This window comes from Amblyraja radiata, chromosome 25, assembly GCF_010909765.2.
Source record: "Amblyraja radiata isolate CabotCenter1 chromosome 25, sAmbRad1.1.pri, whole genome shotgun sequence".
NCBI classification, from domain to species: domain Eukaryota; kingdom Metazoa; phylum Chordata; class Chondrichthyes; order Rajiformes; family Rajidae; genus Amblyraja; species Amblyraja radiata.
The window spans coordinates 22,354,692-22,375,960 of NC_045980.1; the positions used below are offsets into that span (position 1 = coordinate 22,354,692).

A 21,269-nucleotide genomic window follows, 5' to 3' on the forward strand; every position below is an offset into this window, starting at 1 on the left:
TTCATTAAGCAGTTGATTTGGAGAAAGAAAGTGCCGTTGATATTACACTTCAATAAAATGCAAATTACTCAGGCTTTCCAATCACACATATTGATGTTCCTGTGTTGACATTCGCTATCCAACTGGCCTAAAATCCATTGGGTATTGAGAAGTCGCTAAGAATGGAAGAAAGTATGACATTCTTCCAATGTCTTATACATAATCACTGAATATCCTAAACATGCCATAACTCTGTACATTGCTATTTTCTTTATGTGGTGGTGAAACATTCAACCCTATATTCTAAAAACATGTTGAAAAATGCTGCTGGAACTCCTGATGTTATGTTCTTTTGCGACTGGCATTTCTTTAAGCCGCTGCCTGAAGTGCTCAGAGCATGTTGGTGGGAAACTTGTACCAACACATTTATCTTGGTCGCCTTCCCTATCCTATCGGTTAAGTTCAATTTGGTCATTTCTCACAGAAGTGCAGTTAAGCATTTGTGTGAGTGTGGTAGATGGTCTTAATAAAATATTGCTTTTTTACTCATGCTTGCCTGTCATTGCTGCAGGATTTTGAAAAGTATGGTTGTTGGGTGGGTGAAAGAGATCACCCACTATGAGAACATGTACGCTGATAACCAAGTGATGCACTTTTATCGTTGGCTGCGTTCTCCCTCTTCATTGCTGTATGATCCTGCATTACATCGCACTCTCCACAACATGATGAAGAAGTTGTTTCTACAGTAAGTTTATAAACTGAATAATGTGAGTGATTGGAGACACAATGTTGGAGTAACTCAGCGGGACAGGCCGCATCTCTGGAGAGAGGAATGGGTGACGTCAGGGGAGTGGGTGGGACAGATGGAATGTAGTCGGAGACCGTAAGACTGGTGGGAGAACTGGGGAGGGGCTGGAGAGAGAGAGAGGGAAAGCAAGGGCTATTTTAAGTTCGAGAAGTCAATGCACATACCGCTGGGGTGTAAGCTACCCAAGGAAAATATGAGGTGCTGTTCCTCCAATTTGCGCTTGGCCTCACTCTGACAATGGAGGAGGCCCAGGACAGATTGGGAATGGGAGGGGGAGTTAAAGTGCTGAGCAACCGGGAGATCAGGTAGGTTAGGGCGATCTGAGCGGAGATGTTCAGCGAAACGATCACCGAGCCTGTGCTTGGTTTCGCCGATGTACAGGAGTTGACACCTGGAACAGCAGATACAGTAGATGAGGTTGGAGGAGGTGCAGCCTCACCTGGAAAGGCTGTCGGGGTCCTTGGATGGAGGCATGGGGGGAGGTAAAGGGAGAGGTGTTGCATCTCCTGAGGTTGCAGGGGAAAGTAGCTGGGGAAGGGGTGGTTTGGGTGGGAAGGGACGAGTTAACCAGGGAGTTGCAGAGGGAACAGACTGCGGAAAGCAGAAAGGGGTGGAGATGAGAAGATGTGGCCAGTACTGGGATCCCGTTGCATGTGAGTGATTGAGGGCTTAAGAGTGAAATATAAGCCTTGTGAATCTAGAGCATTTTTCTGAAAGAGACAAATGGCTAAGTGGTGGTTAATGCATCAGTGCTTTCCTGCAAAGATTCACAAGGTTTTTTTTAAGCACTTACTAAATGAGCTCTGTCAAGATCTCAAGTGGCAGAACAAGATACTTTAATTGCTATAAATGTCAAGGTTGATCATGAGAAATCAATTCATGCAGTATATTGGTATTTGAAGCTCAGGTTACATAAGCAGTAGCAAACACGAGCAGCAGATGCTGGAAATCATAATCAAAACAGAATTTTGAATATACTTAAGTCAGGCAGCATCTGTGGAAGGTGAAACCACATTGGCAATTTAGTTGCTGAATTGTCGAATGCAAGATCATTTGCTGGATATGTTGACGCTGCTTCTCGTTATGTTGCCGGAGCTGCTATACTGTCATACTTCCAGTCTGAAAACTAGGCCCCAACCCAAAATGTCATTGATCCATGTTCTCCAGAGATGCTGGCTGGCCCGCTGAGTTACCCCAGCATTTGTGTCTTTTGTGATAAACTGGCATCTGCAGTTCTTTCTTTCTGTGCTGTCTTTCCACCTGTATATTTGATTGCCTGACTGGCAACAGTTGTAGGATTCCCAGTACAGGTGCACAACCTTTTATCCGAAAGCCTTGGGACCAGACACTTTTCGTAATTCGGAATTTTTCGGCTTTCGGATTGGAAGATTTTTAGCGTAGATTTTAACGGCTGGCTCAGTGGTAGAGTGCTCGGCTCATATCCGCATGGTCGCGAGTTTGCGCCTCGATCCCGGCAGTTACTCGATCGCGAGTTTGAGTCTTCAATGTAGTTTTTTCTTGCAGAATAGGAGAGAATAGGGAGGGTTAGGCTGGGATCATTCTCTGCGAGATGATCTTAGTGCGGGAGACAAGTGTAGGAGAGGTGTACTGACTGTGTGGGCAGAACTTTGGAAGTGATTGCCCACCATTCTCAAAAGCCACTGTGTCTCCCTGTCCCTCCAACTCCAGAGGAATCCGCTCCCCGATGGGCCGCTACGGCGACAAGTGGCAGTTCGCCCACAGCCCGAGCTGCGCAACCCCAAGAACAAGACGTACCTTGCACACCATCAGCTTCTGCCCCTACACGGGGAGCGTGTTCCTCTGGAGTTGGAGCAGGGCTGGGCTGGAGTTGCTGATCTGGGATCTCCGTGCTTGCAGTGGGCCTGGGGGTCGGTGTCCCGATGAGGGGGCGCAGCTCGGGCTGTGGGCGAACTGTCACTTGTCGCCGTAGCGGCCCATCGGGGAGCGGCTTCTGGTGGTCCTGGCGTCTCTCAGTTCCTGTCCAGGGGGGTGGCCGGAGACGTCAGGACCAACAGGAACCCGCTCCCCGATGGGCCGCTACAGCGACAAGTGGCAGTTCGCCCGCAGTCCGAGCTGCGCCCCCTCATCCGCAACCCGGGTTCCTCTGGAGTTGGAGCGGGGCTGGGCTAGAGTTGCTGCTGGCTGTGAGTCTCTGGGATCTCCGTGCTTGCAGTCGGTGTCCCGTTGGTCCTGACGTCTCCGGCCACCCCCCTGGACAGGAGCTGAGACTGGGAACTGTACCGCCCTTGCCCCCTCCCTCTGCAACTGCAAACAACCCCACTCTCCTGCTCACCTGCAAGGGCGGTACAGTTCCCAGTCTCAGCTCCTGTACAGGGGGGTGGCCGGAGACGTCACAGCCCGAGCTGCGCCCCCTCATCCGCAACCCCAAGAACAAGACGTACCTTGCACACCATCAGCATCTGTCCTCTGGAGTTGGAACAGGGCTGGGCTGCTGCTGGCTGTAGGTCTCTGGGATCTCCGTGCTTGCAGTGGGCCTGGGGGTCGGTGTCCCGTTGGTCCTGACGTCTCCGGTGACTGGCACTGACCTGCTGGCATCGCTGACGTGAAGACAGTGCAAAGCCCCCGCACCGGTGCAATGGGCGGGGAGCTGAAGAGGGGAGGGAAGGGGTCACACACATGGCCGGGAAGCAGAGGGATGTAGGTGAGGTGAAACTGAAGGGAGCGACAATCTGCTGCTGCCTGCCCGCTGAGTTAAAAAGTTCCCATGGGAACTTTTTAACTCAGCGGGCAGGCAGCAGCAGATTGTCAATTATTAACCCTCCCGCGCAATATACCCTCACCTTCTCTTTTATGAATGGGGATTTAGTTCCCCTTTCTTCGAGGACCGACCGGAGGTTCCGCTGTCACCTCTGCGGGCCGCCCTCGTTGAACGTCTTCAAGGACCTTTCTTCAAGGACCGAAAAAATGTCCGCTATTCGGAGGTTTTCGTTATTTGGATGTTCGGATAAAAGGTTGTGCACCTGTATTATGGAAATTGAAACCATTAACAAAGATAGATTTCTTGTGATTCATCAAGCCAATTTTTTTTTCATGTAAGTTTGATCAGCATAGGATTGGTTCCCCTCATGCAAAGAACATAAAGATATATAAGAATAATCTCTGAAAGGAAAATTGGTGTTCTTACTAGAAAAAATCCATCTTGCTGTGCTATTCACGGATCAGAGCACCAGTTATACTAGCTTGTATCAGGTTAAAAAATAAATCAAATCAAAGAACTTGAAATTATAGAAATACTTGGCAGTTCATGAACCTGAAACTATCAGTTTCACAGTCTGGAGACTGCTCATCAATTGAGGATGTGCAGTTTTTTCTTCATCAGCAGCATTTAGCTTTTGTGAAGAAAATGAAGGATGGTGACAGAGTTACACTGCCAGGAAAGATTATCAGTCTTTTGAGCAGATATTCTGCTTTTATTTTTAAATAGGTTGAGTTAATACTGCATGCACAACAAGGAAAATGAATGCCAACAAATCTGATTTTTGTTTTCTTTTATTTGTGTTATTCCTGTTTTGCTTTCTTGCACAAATTGAATGTGGGCAATCTGCCGCAATATGAAACTTGTCTCGCGACAAACTTTGTTAATCTTTTGACAGCTTTCTAAGGTTCCGTTCATGCACAGTTCCGAATACCACCTTATGTAAACATTTGCCTCTCTGTGATTTGAGAATGACTTTTTGCATCCATATCTGATCATGTAACATTGGCAGAGCAACTGAAGATTTCCATCTCCAAACTTTGTGGAATTGACAATTTATTTTAGATAATTAAGCAGCTGGCTCTGTCACATCCTCTGTCTGCAATCTAAACCAAAAAACAGGTTTTATAATCAGAAGAAGCATGTTGTAGCAACAAGGAATTTAATTAAAGCGGCTGCAAAGGATAAACAACATTTGAGGGAGTCGTATTTCAATAAATAATTCACTTTGCAATCTTTCAGAAAAAATTTAATGAGTAAATGAGTTATCTTTGCAATGGAATAGATTCCAGGTCCAATTTGATTTTAATTACACTTACCAGAACAGCTTAGTTTTCTAACTAAATGTGTTAAGTAATATCTGCTTGAATGTTCATCTTGAGTTCACATAAGCATTGTTCTAAAATAGCCAATAAGTCACTATTTCCACAGCAGTGTTGAATGGTTGTACAAATTTCAACTCGTGACAATGAAATGAAATTGTAAAATCGTTGAGAAACAAGTCACCCACCAGGTGTCTATGCAAATTTGGTAAAACGTTATTTTTATTTTTTTCGTTCACTAAGGCTGGTAGCAGAATTTAAAAGACTGGGTTCGTCTGTGATCTATGCCAATTTCAATCATATAATGCTGTGCACCAAGAAGCGGCGTCTTGATGATTCAATAGGATACCTGGAATATATCACTAAAAGGTAATAATGCAAATAGAATGTTTTAATTGATCATGGTGAGTTTCCAAAATTCATGTGAAAGAAAATACTTTGAACAGTTAAAATAGTAGCAGAATTGGATTTGTTTTCCTTTTTCCTTTTAAGGAGCCTATATTGTTTTAAATCAAAGATCATTGATTTTGTATTTCTGTTGCTCTAAAAATATTTAAAGTGCATGCACACTTTAAAAAATATTATTTAATTCTTCCTACATTTGCAGCAATACAGCTGCATTTTGTATTTAGTCTAATTCAATAGTAACTTGCTATCCCTCCAGCCAGTTTCCAGTTTTTCCAGTATATGTAGTTGTGATATTATGCTTGCTAGACAAAAGTGCTGGGGAAACTCAGCGGGTGCAGCAGCATCTATGGAGCGAAGGAAATAGGCAACGTTTCGTCCCAAAACGTTGCCTATTTCCTTTGCTCCATAGATGCTGCTGCACCCGCTGAGTTTTTCCAGCATCTGCAGTTCCTTCTTAAATATTATGCTTGCTTATTGGTTAAAACAAGAATAAATTATCACGGAAACAAAATGCCTGGATTCAGCTTAGTACATTTAACAATACTTGTACTAATAAAAGGTAACTGCAAGTGTTGGTGTGTAACAAAGGCACAATGCTGGAGTAACTCAGCAGATGGATGTGATGAAGAGTAATATGATTGCAAGTTTATTTGCTTTGATTTAGACACATTCAGGAAAAGAGTCAATCAATCTGCTTTTTTGGACATTTATTTAGTTCTTCAAATAGTTATCAATGTCTGGATATCGATTTGTTTGAGTTGTAATTTAATCTTGTTTATACTCACAAGAACAGCAACAATAGTTTCAGTTTCAGAATCAGAATAGTAGTTTATTTGCCACGAGGAATTTAATTTGCCAAGTCAGTCAGCAATTGCTCTGATTTCTTATTTCATTGCAGATACATCTCAGTTGAAGAAAAGCTACACTTGAGTACTTGAACTCATGTCACTGGGAAAGAAACTTGTGAAATTTGACCTTTGTTTTATATTTACAGTCTTTGTGAATTGGTCTTCATACTCTGCAATGTGTGATACTGGGGTTATTATGCTATCCTCAAAAGAAATGGAATGAGTAATTTCTCTTGTTTTTTACTCACAAAAATACAGCATTCATTCCCGGGAGATTTTTCATTCCCTCTCCATCTCGTTTTCTCGCTGTTGGGAGTTCATGCTTTGGATGGACCCAGCCAATTATGGAGGCATTAAGGGAAAACTTCCATCTGGCAGTCAAGTTGGAGAGGTATGTGATCTTTCTTTAATCCGCCAACATTTTCGCCACCTCCAAAGGGATCCCACCACTGGCCACATCTTCCCATCTCCTCCCCTTTTGGCTTTCCACAGAGACCGTTCCCTCCATAACTCCCTGGTCAATTCGTCCCTTCCCACCCAAACTACCCCCTCCCCTGGTACTTTCCCATGCAACCGCAGGAAATACTACACTTGTAGACTTACCTCCCCCCTTGACTCCATCCAAGGACCCAAACAGTCTTTCCATGTGAAGCAGAGGTTCACCTGCACCTCCTTCAACCTCACCAATTGCATCCACTGTTCCAGGTGCCAAATGCTCCACATCGGTGAGACCAAGCGCAGGCTTGGCGATCGCTTCGCCCAGCACCTCCGCTCAGTTCGCAATAACCAACCTGATCTCCCGGTGGCTCAGCACTTCAACACACCCTCCCATTCCGAACCCGACCTTTCTGTCCTGGGCCGCCTCCATGGCCAGGGTGAGTCCCACCGCAAATTGGAGGAGCAGCACCTCGTATTTCACTTGGGTAGTTTACACCCCAGCAGTAGGAACATTGACTTCTCCAATTTCAGGTAGTCCTTTACTTTCTCCCTCCTTCCCCTCCCCTTTCTAGCTCTCCCACAGCCTACTGTCTCCGCATCTTCCTGTCTTTTTCCTGCCCCCCCCGCCCCGCAATCCCACATCAGTCTAAAGAAGAGTCTCAACCCGAAACATCGTCTATTCCTTCGCTCCTTGGATGTTGCCACACCCTCTGAGTTTCTCCAGCATTTCTGTCCACCTTTCTTTAATCGAAAGTCATTTGATGGACTTTGTAAATCATTTATTGTTCCAGTTTATTTTCAAATGCTTACCTATTATGTATTGATGTATGCATTATTGATGATGTTTGCCACTCGAAGGCCTATTTCTCCAGACATCTTTTACAATGTTGTCATTTTAATTATTTGGAGGATTAGTTCTGATCCATGATGAAGTGAAATGCATGAGTAAATGCATTTTAGGGCTGAGTATTACCTCTAATTAATGTATCACATTCTCACCACCATTAATGGATTTATAATTGCTATACTTTATTTTACCTATATATTGTGATTGATCACAATCCCAAGCGAAAGATTTGTAATTATGCTGCTGGTTCTCATAGTATTCATATCCTGAAAGTTTTCTGGGCTCGTAATTGGAATAAGAAAGCACATCATAAACCAAAGCCACAAAAATATCTTTGAGTCTCAACGCGAATATAGATATTTTATCAGAAAGTTGAAGTGTAGCTGATATGGGAATGTTAGCAAAGTGGATTGGTTAAATTAGAAAAACAATGAATCCCTGGGTTGCATGTGCTGTCTCTCTTACTGAGTAATTGGTTTAAATAGGATTAGTTTAAAAGGATTTGCAAATAAAACACTACGATTAGACTTGCTGTGTATCAATTAATAAACCAATCAATGCTGAGCTATTTTACCAGGCCACAGTGTAAACGGTGTAGTCCTAATGCCCCAACAGTATTGTTACTATGTCCACAACTGATGCCTTGGACACTGCTGGATGGTGTATATGTTTATTCTTGTTGGCCTTGAATTTGCATCACTACATTTTAATGAAGTGACCTAAATGCTGATTTTGAAAATTCCCATAAATAGCCTGATTGTCATCTACCACGATGCGTGCTCAGGTCGTCTACGGCAGCCAGTAAAACGCGGACACTTGCAGCGCCAATATATGCACTGATCTGTTGCATCATTTGGATGGTTGAGATCCCAACATGGTTGCTAAAGGTTAGTAGTGACCTTCGTGCAAGCAATGTCAAAAGACATCAGCTAGACACGAAGGACCTACTCAGCAAAAGATGGCAAGGGTGGGTGACCTGGCAATGGAAATTGCTACAAAAAGTGGGAATGAATAGAATATTAATTGGTTTGTTGTGAATTAATTTGTTTCTGCTTTCATAATAAAACTCAAATATGTGATGTGTTGTGCAAAGGCTGAGAGTAATAAAGAGGCAGAGGAACATGTTGGTGATGAAGACAGTGACAATGATATTCAGGAGGTTCATTTGGAGGATGAAGAAGGCAATACCGATGTAGAGGACCGATTAGACAATAACTGGAATATCATGCAATATCTGCCACAGGCTGCTTCATGCCAGAGTTATTTCCTCATGATTGTCTCAGGTACTTTGTTCTTCCCTCCCTGCCCTCCCATCTCCACAGCTGCCAAGTAATTACAAAAATACTTTCTAGCCGTTCCTCTCTGTCTGCTTTGTTGTATTTCTGTTGTGTCAATGGTTTAGGAATATACCACACCCTAAAAATAGCCAAATCTTGTCTTTCCACTGGCAAAATGCAATGTGCACAAATCATTCCATTTTTTTCTTCCATTACTTCAGGGTTTTAATACTGCTTGCAAATCTGAACCAGATATCAGTTAGTTCCCCATATTTGATATGAAAGAATCACTTCTGATCACATCATGAAATGCCAACACTATTGGGAATCATAAAATGGTTGATAAAAGTTGCTCATTCTTGATAAGTATTAACATGATTTAAAAATGGTGCAGTTCTTTCATTTTGGATTGCTATTATGTGGCATTGGAATTCAGAAGACCATGCTGCTTGAATTATTGTCACAAATCCTCATTTATCTCCAATGTTTGCAACAAGGTGAATTGATGTGCTGATGATTCAACCAAGGAATGTAACAAGTGTGTGCTAATATGCATTGCAGGTCCAGACAAGTTCTGTTTACCCTGCAGATTCAGCAGCTGTACAGGAACAGCAGGTTAAACCTCGAGGATAGTCATTAAAATGCATTTACAGACACTGCGTGCAATCTAAACATTTATTTTTTGAATATATTAATTTTAATTATATTCTGTTTGTGAAAGTTACTCCTGAATGATCAAGAAACACTTTCAAAAGTTTTGTTTTTAGTTAGCAATTATCATTTTGTATTTTGGACTGCTCTCCCATGGCAATGACTTCCTTACTGACCATAAATCCTGTCCAAATTCAGTTAGTATTTGCAAAAGAAGGAAAGGTTTGCATTCCACGTCATCTTGCTGCACTTAAACCCATTGTCAACTTTAATGTGGGATAGAATTGTGGACTTTCCTTCCCTTCACTCAGTAGTCTCATTCCAAACAATGCCTACAATCTGAAGAACAACATCTCTGCAGAAGCTGACAAAAATCTCATTTTCTAAACCTGGCCTCTGCAAAGTGGGATTCCTTTAATTCTGAATAATGTGACATAATTCAACCACTGCAATAATCACGCCATTTCAAGCCCCTAACAACATGGATACATCTTTCACCGATGCTGAGTTTAGGAGTCTCTGATACAAAGAAAATGGGAAAAGGAGAATCTGGCTAATTTGTGTGAGGTCTGTATCTGCCTTTTAATGACCATGGCAGTATCATTGTGATTGCAGCTCATCTGTAAGCCAATTCCCTGAACCTGCAATTAATTCCTAAATACCCTTTGCTTAACAAAATTCTGAAACAAAATCATATTTAAAATTAACAATTGACTTGACCTCAATTGTTTTTTGGACAGTTGTTCATAATAGGGACCATGATAGATAAGCTCGGTTGTTAAACATCACACTACCTTTGTGACATATTTATAATTTTACTGCCAGAAGTCCGGTTCCAATTTTTCGATAATACCTTACAATCCGACAAAATTTGGCGATTTCAATATTCATATCGTTGGGCCTTCTCCATTGCCAGCGTGAGGCCACACACAAAATGGAGTAATAGCACTTCATATTCCGCTCCGTAGCTCCCAACCCAGCGGTATGAACATGAAATTTTCCAATTTGAGGTAACTTTTACAAACACTTCTCTTCTTTCCTCTCCCCCCCCCCCCCCCCCCCCCCCTCCCCCCCCAAACCCCCTTCTGACTTTGTACACCCCCGCTCCCTTCCTCGAAACCGTGGGTGATCTTGCACTGGTTTCTTCTACCTACCCTATCACCACAAATCCCTCAACAAGCTTTACAGTTTGCAACTATGTTTTACTTTTGGGTTCACATCTGCTTCGATCCAACAGTCTGCTTATCACCCCCTTGCCTGAGGTCATTTCTTGCATGATTTTCTCCAGCCCCTTCTTTTCTCTCAGTATTTTTTTCCCCCGTTTACTCCTTGCAATCAGTCTGATGAAGGGTCCGACCAGAAACATCACCTGCCCATTTTCTAGAGTGATGCTGCCTGACCCATTTTGTTACTCCAGCATTTTTGTATATCTTTGGCCTAAACTAGCATCTGCAGTTTTTTGTTGATCATAATTTAAGATGTCGGGCACAGCAGTTGGCAGGGGGTAACCTTATCTCCTGGCATCTTACTGCATTCCTGTGTGGGGTCATGATGTCTCAGACCTTGTACAGATATAAGTAGCTGTTATTAAGCAGGATTGTTGTACAATATATGTGCACTATCTGTTATTTGTAGCAATATGTGTTACTTCCGACCTTGCAGAATAGCTGCTACAAATTTAATTGATAAATATTGGGTCTAACATCCCTTATCAATTGACCAGAAGTTACTTTGAAATACACTTCAATATGTTTTTTCAATATGTTCTTCAATACTGGTGTTTCCAATATGTCTTTCTGCACTCCTCATTGAACATGGATGTGCATGCCCAGCACTTCTACAATGTAAAGAAAGGGATTTGCCAGGCCATGGGCTTAAAGATTGTAGCAAAACAAATTGCTGTTATTGTTAGACCACAAATCCATCTGCAAGCTGCCACCTCTATTCTAAGTTCCTCTAATTTAACACTGTGCAAGATCCATGCAATTAGAGAATGTTTTCTGTAAAGCTAGGCCTTTGACAGTTGACCAGTCCAGAGGAAGACTCCAAGCCCGAAACATTGTTTGTCTATTTCTCTCCATAGATGCTGCCTGACCCACTGGGTTTCTCCAGCAGTTTGTTGATTCCAGGCTGCAGTGTCTTGTGACTCCACTCTTTGTGTTATTTTTGTTTAGTAGGCATCTATCTCACACGGGTTACAAACGTCTGTATCTCACCAGAAAAAAAAACCTAAACATCTCCTGCTGTCTCTTGACATTTTACCCTTGAACAGACTTGTCTTGTTTACTATGTGTTGTTTGTTTCATTACTTGAACATCTAATATCCTTTGTTTTTCTCCTTTTGAAACATTGCAGCAATCTTGTCGTTGCTGTTCATACCCTGCTAACTAAATTTGCTTATCACTCATTACTCAATGTAATATTCCTCACCATAATGAAATTTATAATTGCAGCTTATATTGTAGCAGTGTACCACAGCATGAAAGAAGAGCTGAGGCGCAATGCTCCTGGATGTACTCCCATGAAGCAACGAGGAGTCAGCCAGATCTCACAAGACCCAGCAGGAGAATCTGGTACTTTAGCAGGTGGGAAATTACAAGCACAGGGCTTTTCTGTCCAACTCTTGGAGATAAACACAACTTCTGGCCAGAATTCATCGTGCATTTTAGTTTGTCGTGGTTTCTACTCTTCGCTCCCAATTATCCATGTGAGATACATCCAAATGACAGCACACTTTCCTATCTGAAGATTTCTGTTTCAGAAGGTTAAAAAACAAAATCCAGACAGGCGCTCCTGTACTGCAATACTGCAAGTGTGCGCTTGTCAGAGGTGCTGTCTTTCACATGTACCCCATCTCAGCTACATGCAAAAATTCTGGAGACAATTTGGAAAGTGTTCAGGAGGTTTTTGTTGAGTGCTTTGTCCTGCAGCAAACATTTTTATTGTAATATGAAAGATTGTCAGTTTATTGTCACACTATTGTTTATCGGACCTTGCTACTTGGTGGAGTGTGGTGTAGGAGTTTATTCCTTGGAGCGCAGGAGGTTCAGGAGTAATCTTAGAGAGCTGTATAAAATCATCAGATTAGTAAATAGGGTAAATACACCGTCTTTTACCCAAATGGAAATTGAGAACCAGAGGATATAGGTTTAAGGTGAGGGGGGGAAAACACAGGCAGGTGGGACTAGTTTAGATGGAGTATGTTAGTCGACTTAGGCAGATTGGGCCAAAGGGCCTATTTCCACACTATGACACTGACTCTGAATGTATGTTTGACCTCATGTAGCAGCTCCTGTAGCTCTGCCCTTGGATCACAAATGTTGCTGTCAAGGGCCTTGGGAGGGTATTAAATGTCTCAGTTCCTTCCTACATATTAAATTTCTTTGATCATTAAATAGATTTGAAAATGTTTAAAAGGATCTGGATAATGTATAATGTAATATTATTATACTTTTAATTATAAACTACTATTAGTTCTAAAAGTTAACTCAAATGTTACAATGGCCAAATAAAACAAAACATGTAATTCCACATAGGTTTTCATCAAGATATCTGCTATTGCACTTCTGCCGGTTCTTCGACATCTTTCCTGACTTTGATAGGTGGTTGAAGTTGGGCATGAGCACCTCCATTGCACTGTGGCTAGCCAGTGGTTCTCTGCAGCCCATACCCTAGATCAAAATTAGTGGCCACAAATTTAAAATAGTCAAACAATCCATGAGAAACTTGAGAGAAATCTCTTTTTTCCCCACACACAGAGGAAGAGTCGTGGGGAGCAGCAATCAGGTAATTTAACATAATCAAGTGGCCGAGACTAACAATCCAACTACCCGAGTTCAAATCCGGCAGCTATAGAATTTAATTTCAATTGGGAAAACTATAGCCAACTACTGGAATGTCATCGGCATCCACTTAGTTAATGTCATTTAGGAACAGAGATTTACCACATGAATGACTTGAGCAAGCATGTAGTTTCACTGTTGTCACCTTAAGGGACAGGCAGGGATGGGCAGTAAATGTTAGCCTTTCCAAAAAGTCCAGATCTTGGAAAATAAAGTTGATATTAAATTGTATGAATGCATTTATTAGCAGCTGATTGCACACAGGAGTGGTAAAAGAACAGAAAGGTAGTTTATTAACAGAGTAGGTGAACAGTTCCAGGTAACCGGATGTGTGTCTTTTTGCTCCAATTCTACAGGATTAATTACCTTCTCTCAAGAATACGTATCCAATGAACTCACACAAAACTTTTTCACTATTACGCAGAAGATTCAGAAGAAGGTGAGCAGCAATAGACACACCACTGAATCTTCTGAAATTTTCCCAGTTTTGCCAGGCTCCTATCTTCCCTTCAACAACCCAGCTCTGGAATTCATCAAATCAGTCTGCAAGGTGAGGCAACTGGATCTGCAAATTAGCCCAGAGTGAAGCAAATATTATTTCAGATTTGCTGCTTTAGAATTTTAGGACAACTGTAAAATTTTAAATGTGCATATTTGTTGTGGATTAATTTCATTTTTCTGAAAATGAATACGGTTTCTTTGGTCCCTGAACGGTAACGGTCAAAAGCATTGTTTTGGATTTTTACGGTGAGGGAGGAAAGATTTAACAGGAACATGTGGGGCAACCTCTTTGTACAAAGGGTGGTAGGTATATGGAATGAGCTGCTGGAGGAGGTAGTTGAGGCAGGTACTATCACAATGTTTATTAAAAAAAAACATTTGGACAAGTACATGGTTAGGATAGGTTTAAAAGGAAATGGGCCAAACGCAGGCAGGTGGGACTAGTGTAGATGGGGCATGTGGGCAGGTTGGGCCAAAGGGCCTGTTTCCCAGCTGAATGACTATTGCGCAATTTTAGAATTCTTACAGTGTAGGCGAAGATCACATTGGTGGTTCTGAGAGCAGCGTGTTGCTCCAATAGCTATCCACTAACCGCAGTAGCATAAATGGGTGGCCTGGTAATCTATGACTGAATTATTAATCTAGAGACTTGAAAAGGTCAGTCTCTAGGTCAGTTTTTGTTGAGAAGCTGAAAAGAGGAGCAGAAGAGTGGGACTTTCATAAAGGCAACAGGGTCAGTTGTAGTTGAGCAGCTGAAAACAGCATCCCGGAGTGACTGTTCCTAGTGAGTGTATAAAAGGAAGGCTGACATTACTGGTGCCATCTATTGGGAAAAGCTGTATTCGGTCTCTTTTTGTCTTTTGTAAATCTTTCTTTCGTGCGGTAGAGATGGCAGGTAGGATGGTGGAACGCTCCTTCTGCAGGATGTGGGAAGTTCAGAAGACTTCCAGTATACCTGAGCACGACACCTGTGGAAGGTGTGTCCAACTGCAGCTCCTTATAGACCTCGTCAGGGAACTGGAGCTGCGACTGGATGTCCTTGGGATCATCCGGGAGACTGAGCTTGTCACAGATGGTAGTCACAAAGGTGAGGGCAGAGAGTAGATGGATGACCACCAGGAAATGGAATAGGCGGAGAGTGCAGGAATCCTCCATAGCCATTCCACTTGAGAACAGATATTCAATTCAATTCAATTCAACTTTATTGTCATTGCACAAATACGAGTACAGGTACAACGAAATGCAGTTTAGCGTCTGGTCATAGTGCAAGATAGTAGAAATAAAAATAATAATACAAAGTAAAAATACAATAAAAATAAAAATATGGTTAACAATGTGTGGACTGTGGATGAATTAAACTGGTACATAGGCAATAAATGTATACAAATGTATACACATGGGAGAGTCTAAAGATAGCTAGCGACGGGACTCTGAGTTCAGCAGTGTAATGGTGTTATTGAAAAAGCTGTTCCTCAGCCTGCTTGTGCAAGACCTGAGGCTCCTGTACCGCCTCCCTGATGGGAGGAGGGCAAATAGTCCATGGTTAGGGTGAGAGGGGTCCTTGATGATTTACCCGGCCCGTCTCAGACACCGTTTTCGGTGGAGGGCATCCATGGCAGGGAGCGGGGCACCGATGATGTGCTGAGCGGTTTTCACCACCCGTTGCAGTGCCTTCCTGTCAGCTGTGGTGCAGCTGCTGTACCATACCGTGAAGCAGGTGGTCAGGATGCTTTCGATGGTACAGCGGTAGAAGTTGGACAGGATTTGGGGGGACAGGTGAGCTTTCTTAAGCCTCCTCAGAAAGTAAAGACGCTGCTGCGCCTTTTTGATCAGTTTGGTGGTATTGAGGGACCAGGACAGATCCTCTGAGATGTGTACCCCGAGGAATTTGTAGTTGGAGACGCGCTCCACCTCAGTCCCGTTTATGTGGATGGGGGTATGTCTGCCACCTCTGGTCTTCCTGAAGTCAACAATGATTTCCTTCGTCTTCTTAGAGTTGAGGACGAGGTTATTATTGGCACTCCAGGCTGCCAGGTTCTGGACCTCCTCCCTATAGGCTGATTCGTTGTTGTCGCTGATCAGTCCTACCACCGTGGTGTCATCGGCAAATTTTATGATGGCATTGGAGCCATACTTAGGGACGCAGTCATGGGTGTTGATACAAGCGCAGTATGCCCTTGTTGATACTGTTGGGTGGGACGACTGGTCAAGGGAGTGCAGCAGCAACAATCAGGTCTATGGTGCTATTCCTGGCTCCGAGGCACAGCGGGGATGGGTGAAGTCAGGGAGAGGAATAGTCGTAGGAAATGTATTTGTTAGGGGACAAAATGTGTTGCAGATGCTGGTTTAAATCGAAGGTAGACACAAAATGCTGGAGTAACTCAGGAAGCAATAGGAAGCATTTCTGGAGAGAAGGAATGGGAGTGTTAGTTAGGGGAGGCAGACAGAAGATTCTGTGGCAGCAAACGTGACTTCAGGATGGTGTGTTGCCTCCTGGATGCCAGTGTCTAGGATGTCCAGCAGCTGCAGAAGGAGCATCCAGAAATCTTTTTACACGTTGCCACAATTGACATTGGTAGGAAAAGGGATTAGGTCCTGCAGAGTGAATACACTTGATTATGTAAAAAGTTAAAAAGCAGGACCTCAAAGACAGTAATCTCTGGATTACTCTCGGTGCCATGTGCCAGTGAGGGGAGGAACAGGAAGGTAGGACAGGTGAATGTAGGGCTTAGGAATTGATGCAGGGGCAGGGATTCAGATTTTTGGACCACTGAGATCTCCTCAGGGCAGAGGTGACTTGCAAACGAGAGAGATGGTTTGCACCCGAACTGATGGGGAACTGTTGGGTTAAATTGCATTTATTTCAATATGAGAGACCTGTCAGGTAAAGCGGATGAATTCAGGGCAACTGGGACATTGTAGCTGTTAAGAAATCCTGGCCAAGAGAGGGGCAGCAATTGGCAGCTTTCAGAGTACAGGTTAATGTTCCAGGGTACAGGTGCTACAGGTAAAGGTAGGGTTAAAGGAAGAGGAGTTGCTTCATTGACTGAAGAGAACATCATTACAGTAGTCTGAGATTATATTACTGATGAGGCTAAAGTTAGGTAAATAACACTGCTCTTGTGTTGATGTAAATAAGTAACCTTGCTGCTATTGTGTATACTTTATTCAAAAGCCATATTTGTAACACACTCTTCTCCAAACAGATTTTATCTCTGGATTCAAGCATAACCAATCAGGTTAACAAATTGAAACGGGATCTTCTGCGTCTGATTGATGTGGGGGAGTTCTCTGAAGAAGCCCAGTTTAAAGACCCTTGTCGGTCCTACATAGTGCCCGAGATTATCTGCAGAAATTGTAATTTTTGCCGCGATCTTGATCTCTGCAAAGACCCTTCCATCTCACAGGTTAGTGAAGAGTGATTCATCGTTTCTGACTGTTTCAGGAGGCAGCAACTGCGAGTCTGAACTGAATTTGCAAATATTTACAAAAATAACATTTGTGGTTTGGATATTACCGATCTGTCCATCAACCAACAACGTGTCCATGAACATGCTGGGCAGCTTTTTAAGAATGTTGGAATGTTAGAACTGAAGAGTTAACCTTGTTGCGCTCTGTGACATTGAAATGGAGCTCTTCACATGGAATACTCTGGGCTCATAATTTGCACTAAGAATCAAACAAAAAATGAAAAAGTTACCCAATGCTGATGAAGTTCCTAGAAATGTACAGCAATAAAAGTCCACGCTGGCCTCTGGGAAAAGTCTTAATTACCATCATCATCTTTAACATTACCCAGGGTCACTTCACAAGATTGACGATCTTGCATTTAATGCCCATAAGAATATGTATTCCAGGGGGAGACAGTGGAGAAACTGGTAGTGCTGCCGTCCCACAGCTCCAGTGACTTGGATTCAATACAGACCTTTGAAGACCATGCAAATTCTCCCTGTGATCAGTTTCCTCCACTACAAATCTCTCCCATATTCCAAAAACATGCAGATTGTTTGTTAGTTTGTTGCTTTAATTATCCCTAATTCAGGTGGCTAATAGCAGAATTGGCAGGAAAGAGAGGTGGTTTGTGGGGAATAAGTGGAGGAAGGGGATTGATCTAGGAGCACATTCTGGGTTAATAATTTCCTGTTGTGGAGCTTCTTCAGGTGCTTCTCCATCATGCAATGGAAGATTGCAGTCCAATTAGCTACAGTATCCCTTCAGATTCTTGAGCAGAGGGCTTGACTTGGCTGCCTTGAGAGCGGAGTGCATCATGTATTTACTCTACATTCAAACACTGGGGCTCAATGCACATCACTGAGAGAGCGCAGACTCTAAACCTTTGTACCATCTCGGGTCAAGGATGATTAATTCCAGAAAGAAGGCAGGAATTCTGCTCTGCGTGTCAACATAATGTTTAACTTAAGCATCAAACAGCATCAATAACATTCAGTGCTTAATTTTATACAGCACAAAGAAATGTGGCTTTGGTCATTTGAGAATCGCTGCCTCATCACCAGGATCTTGCTGCAGTTATTCCACAGAGATTTGCTCTTCAGCTGCCTTTCCTCCCTTGTAAGGTTTAGAGAAGCTTTTTGTCTTTATATTTCCATATTCAGCTCCATTTGCCAATCCTCAGATGGAACAACTTAACTTAACATCGAAGGTACTGAGGAAAAGCAGCTCACTGGTTGTAAAACTGCAAGTGTTGAGGTGATTGGAAACTGGTGAACGTTAGGTGGATGTGAGTAAAGCCCCTGTCCTTGGCACGCTAATTACGCGACCTCGTGGTTGCGTTGAGGCGCCACGGTCCCTTGAGGGCCACGCGCGATTTCATGCGCCCGCACATCCGTCTGGTGCGCATGACGTCATGTGAAGATGGACACAAAATGCTGGAGTAACTCAGCGGGACCAGCAGCATCTCTGGAGAGAAGCAATGGGTGATGTTTCGGGTCAAGACATTTCTTCAGTCCGAAAGAAGGGTCTTGACCCGAAACGTCATCCATTCCTTCTCTCCAGAGATGCTGCCGGTCCCGCTGAGTTACTCCGGCATTTTGTGTCTATCTTCAATTTTCTTGGCCCCGCTCTGGGAGTAGAAATGGGGGAGGATCCGGACCACACTTCTTTGAAGTATGGGAGCAAACTGGTACACACCCATGCGAAAACCCATGCGGTCATGGGAAGAATGTGCAAACTCCGTGCAGACAGCACCAGTAGTCAGGATCGAACTGCGCCAAAGTGCAGTTTGAGGCTTTAGGATAGGCATATCAATATGCAGAAAATAGAGCAATATGAATCGTGTACAGGCAGAAGGAATTATTTTAACTTGCCATCATGTTGGGATTAGACATGGTGGTCTGAAGGGCCTGTCCCTGTGTTATACAGTTGTATCTTCTACTTCAGTCTCACCACGTTGATTCCAGGGAGGAAGAGGCTAGCCAGGGAAAAGTGAATGAGAGGAGTTTAAAATAATGAAAAAATGTTGTTCAAATAAGCATGTTTCTGAGAGGGATGGGTGGGACTGTTCCCTCAAGGTGTAGTCTGGAATGAGTGGATTTAATTTAGGATAAATGGTGACCATTTAGCACCAGGGTGAGTAAACCCCTCTATGCAGAGATTTATAAATTATCTTTCCAACATGTTTTTTGAAGATATTCAAGCTGCAGTTGTTTGATTTGTGGGCATTAGGGCACAGAGCAAACGACAAAAACATGAGCTTTAGTTTCAGAGTTGTCTGTGATCCTATGAAATGTTGGAGCAATCTTGAGAGGACAAGTGGCTTAATTCGGCTTTTCATTATGTACTGATAGCATTGGGATATCATCGTGATATTTGCAATGGTTCAAGCGACTTTTTGCATGTCTTTCCCGGAGACGTGCCCGGGGTTTCAGCAGCAGGCGCAGTGTGGACTCTCGTCGCGGAGCGGGCGAGCCCTCGCCGGATGGGAGCACTCCGTTCGCTGGCCCGCGGCAGCCTGAAGCCGCGGTCTACAGTGCTCCAGCTGGCACAGCGTCCGTAGCCTGGGATCCCTCGTTGGGGACCCGGGAGAAGAAGAGCTCTGACTGCCGGCCCGCGGCCTACTTCTACAGCGGGCATGGCGGAGACTTACCATCAGGAGCGGGGTCCCTCACCGGGGACCCCTGGAGAGGAGCTCCGACCGCTGGCCCTGCAGTTTGCGGTGCATCTGGCTGCAGCGCGGTGGGGTCTTTAGCTCCGACCGCCGGCCTGCGGCCAACACCAACCTGAAGCCGCGGTCTCCGGTGGGGAAGCACCGATTCAGGACTTACCTGGATTTATCTGGACTTTCCCTTGTCTACACATCTGGACGCCCGCAGCAGCGGCTGCGGAGGGTTGAGGTCCCGACCACGGAGGAAAATGGAGGAGGACTGGCCAAATTTTGTGCCTTCCACCACAGTGATGAATGCTGTGGTGGATGTTTGTGTTAAATTTTTATTGTGTTTTTGTGTGTTCTTTTTTCATTGTACCGCTGCTGGCAAATTCATTTCGCTTGCACTTTATGTGCAAGTGACGAATAAAACATGTTAGCCTTTTTGTTAACAAAACTCCCAATTTTGTTAGCCCTTGCTATCTCCTCCCCTTCCTCAGCCCTCGGGCTATCTCCTCCCATCCCTCAGCCCCCGGGTTCCTCCTCTTCCTTTTTCCTTCCTTCTCCCCGCCACCCCCTATCAGTCTGAAGAAGGGTTTTGGCCCGAAACGTTGCCTATTTCCTTCGCTGCTTAGATGCTGCTGCACCCGCTGAATTTCTCCAGCATTTTTGTGTACCTTCGATTTTCCAGCATCTGCAGTTCCTTCTTGAATAAAACTGATTGACTGATTGATGTGGCTCACCAGGGCAACTGGATGAACAATGAATGCTGGTGGTGCTGGAAGCACCCATATCATGTCATGATCCTTTTTAACAAGGCCCATTGTTTCTGTGGAGAAACGGTCACAACTCCAGTGCAAGAACAGCATTACTGCTCATTTCCCACCCTTGGCTTTGTAAATTCCATAAGAACAGAATCGATTACGTACAACAATTTTTCATGATTTCAAAGGACACAAAGTACTGGAGTAGGTCAGGCAGCATTTCTGGATTGGTGACGTTTTCGGTTGAGAATATTCTTCAGACCCTTTCTTCATGATTTCAAATCTTTGAGCGTTCTAATGAATAAATCAGTTTTCTATATTTAGCAAATTTTTCTTAATATTTAAGGGGCTGTCCCACTGCGGCGACCTAATCGGCGAGTTTGGCCTCGACTCATACTCGCAGCATGATCGACATGAGGTTCTAGGAGGTCTTTGTGACTCTCCTTCATGCTCGAGAGTAGTACCCGAGGCCTCAGCTAGGTCAGGTTGAAAAATGCCCACGAGTAAAAAAGGTCGCCGTGGAAAAAATCAATACTTTTTTTTACTCATAGGTTTAGTCGAAGTAGGTCGGCATGTTATTCGTAGGTAGTCGAATGTAATCGAAAGTAGTCGTAGATAGTCTTCAACATAGTCGAAGAGAGGTCGAAGGAGGTCGTCTTCACTCTCCATTATTCGGTGTCCAATTTTCCCGAAGCTACTCTTCAACATAGTCGAAGGAGGTCTTCAACATGACATTTTTTCGAACTC

General features: G+C 43.7%; 1 protein-coding gene across 1 annotated transcript in view; it reads left to right on the plus strand.

Annotated features, from left to right (window-relative positions):
• The window catches only part of pole (DNA polymerase epsilon, catalytic subunit), a 109,882-nt gene that overhangs the window by 81,458 nt on the left and 7,155 nt on the right, over positions 1 to 21,269 (plus strand). The window contains exons 40-46 of the mRNA XM_033043398.1: positions 551 to 724; positions 5,090 to 5,215; positions 6,361 to 6,493; positions 8,481 to 8,670; positions 11,769 to 11,900; positions 13,514 to 13,707; positions 16,865 to 17,065. Of these exons, the coding sequence (XP_032899289.1) occupies positions 551 to 724; positions 5,090 to 5,215; positions 6,361 to 6,493; positions 8,481 to 8,670; positions 11,769 to 11,900; positions 13,514 to 13,707; positions 16,865 to 17,065 (1,150 nt within the window). The remainder of the gene's footprint in view (positions 1 to 550; positions 725 to 5,089; positions 5,216 to 6,360; positions 6,494 to 8,480; positions 8,671 to 11,768; positions 11,901 to 13,513; positions 13,708 to 16,864; positions 17,066 to 21,269) is intronic.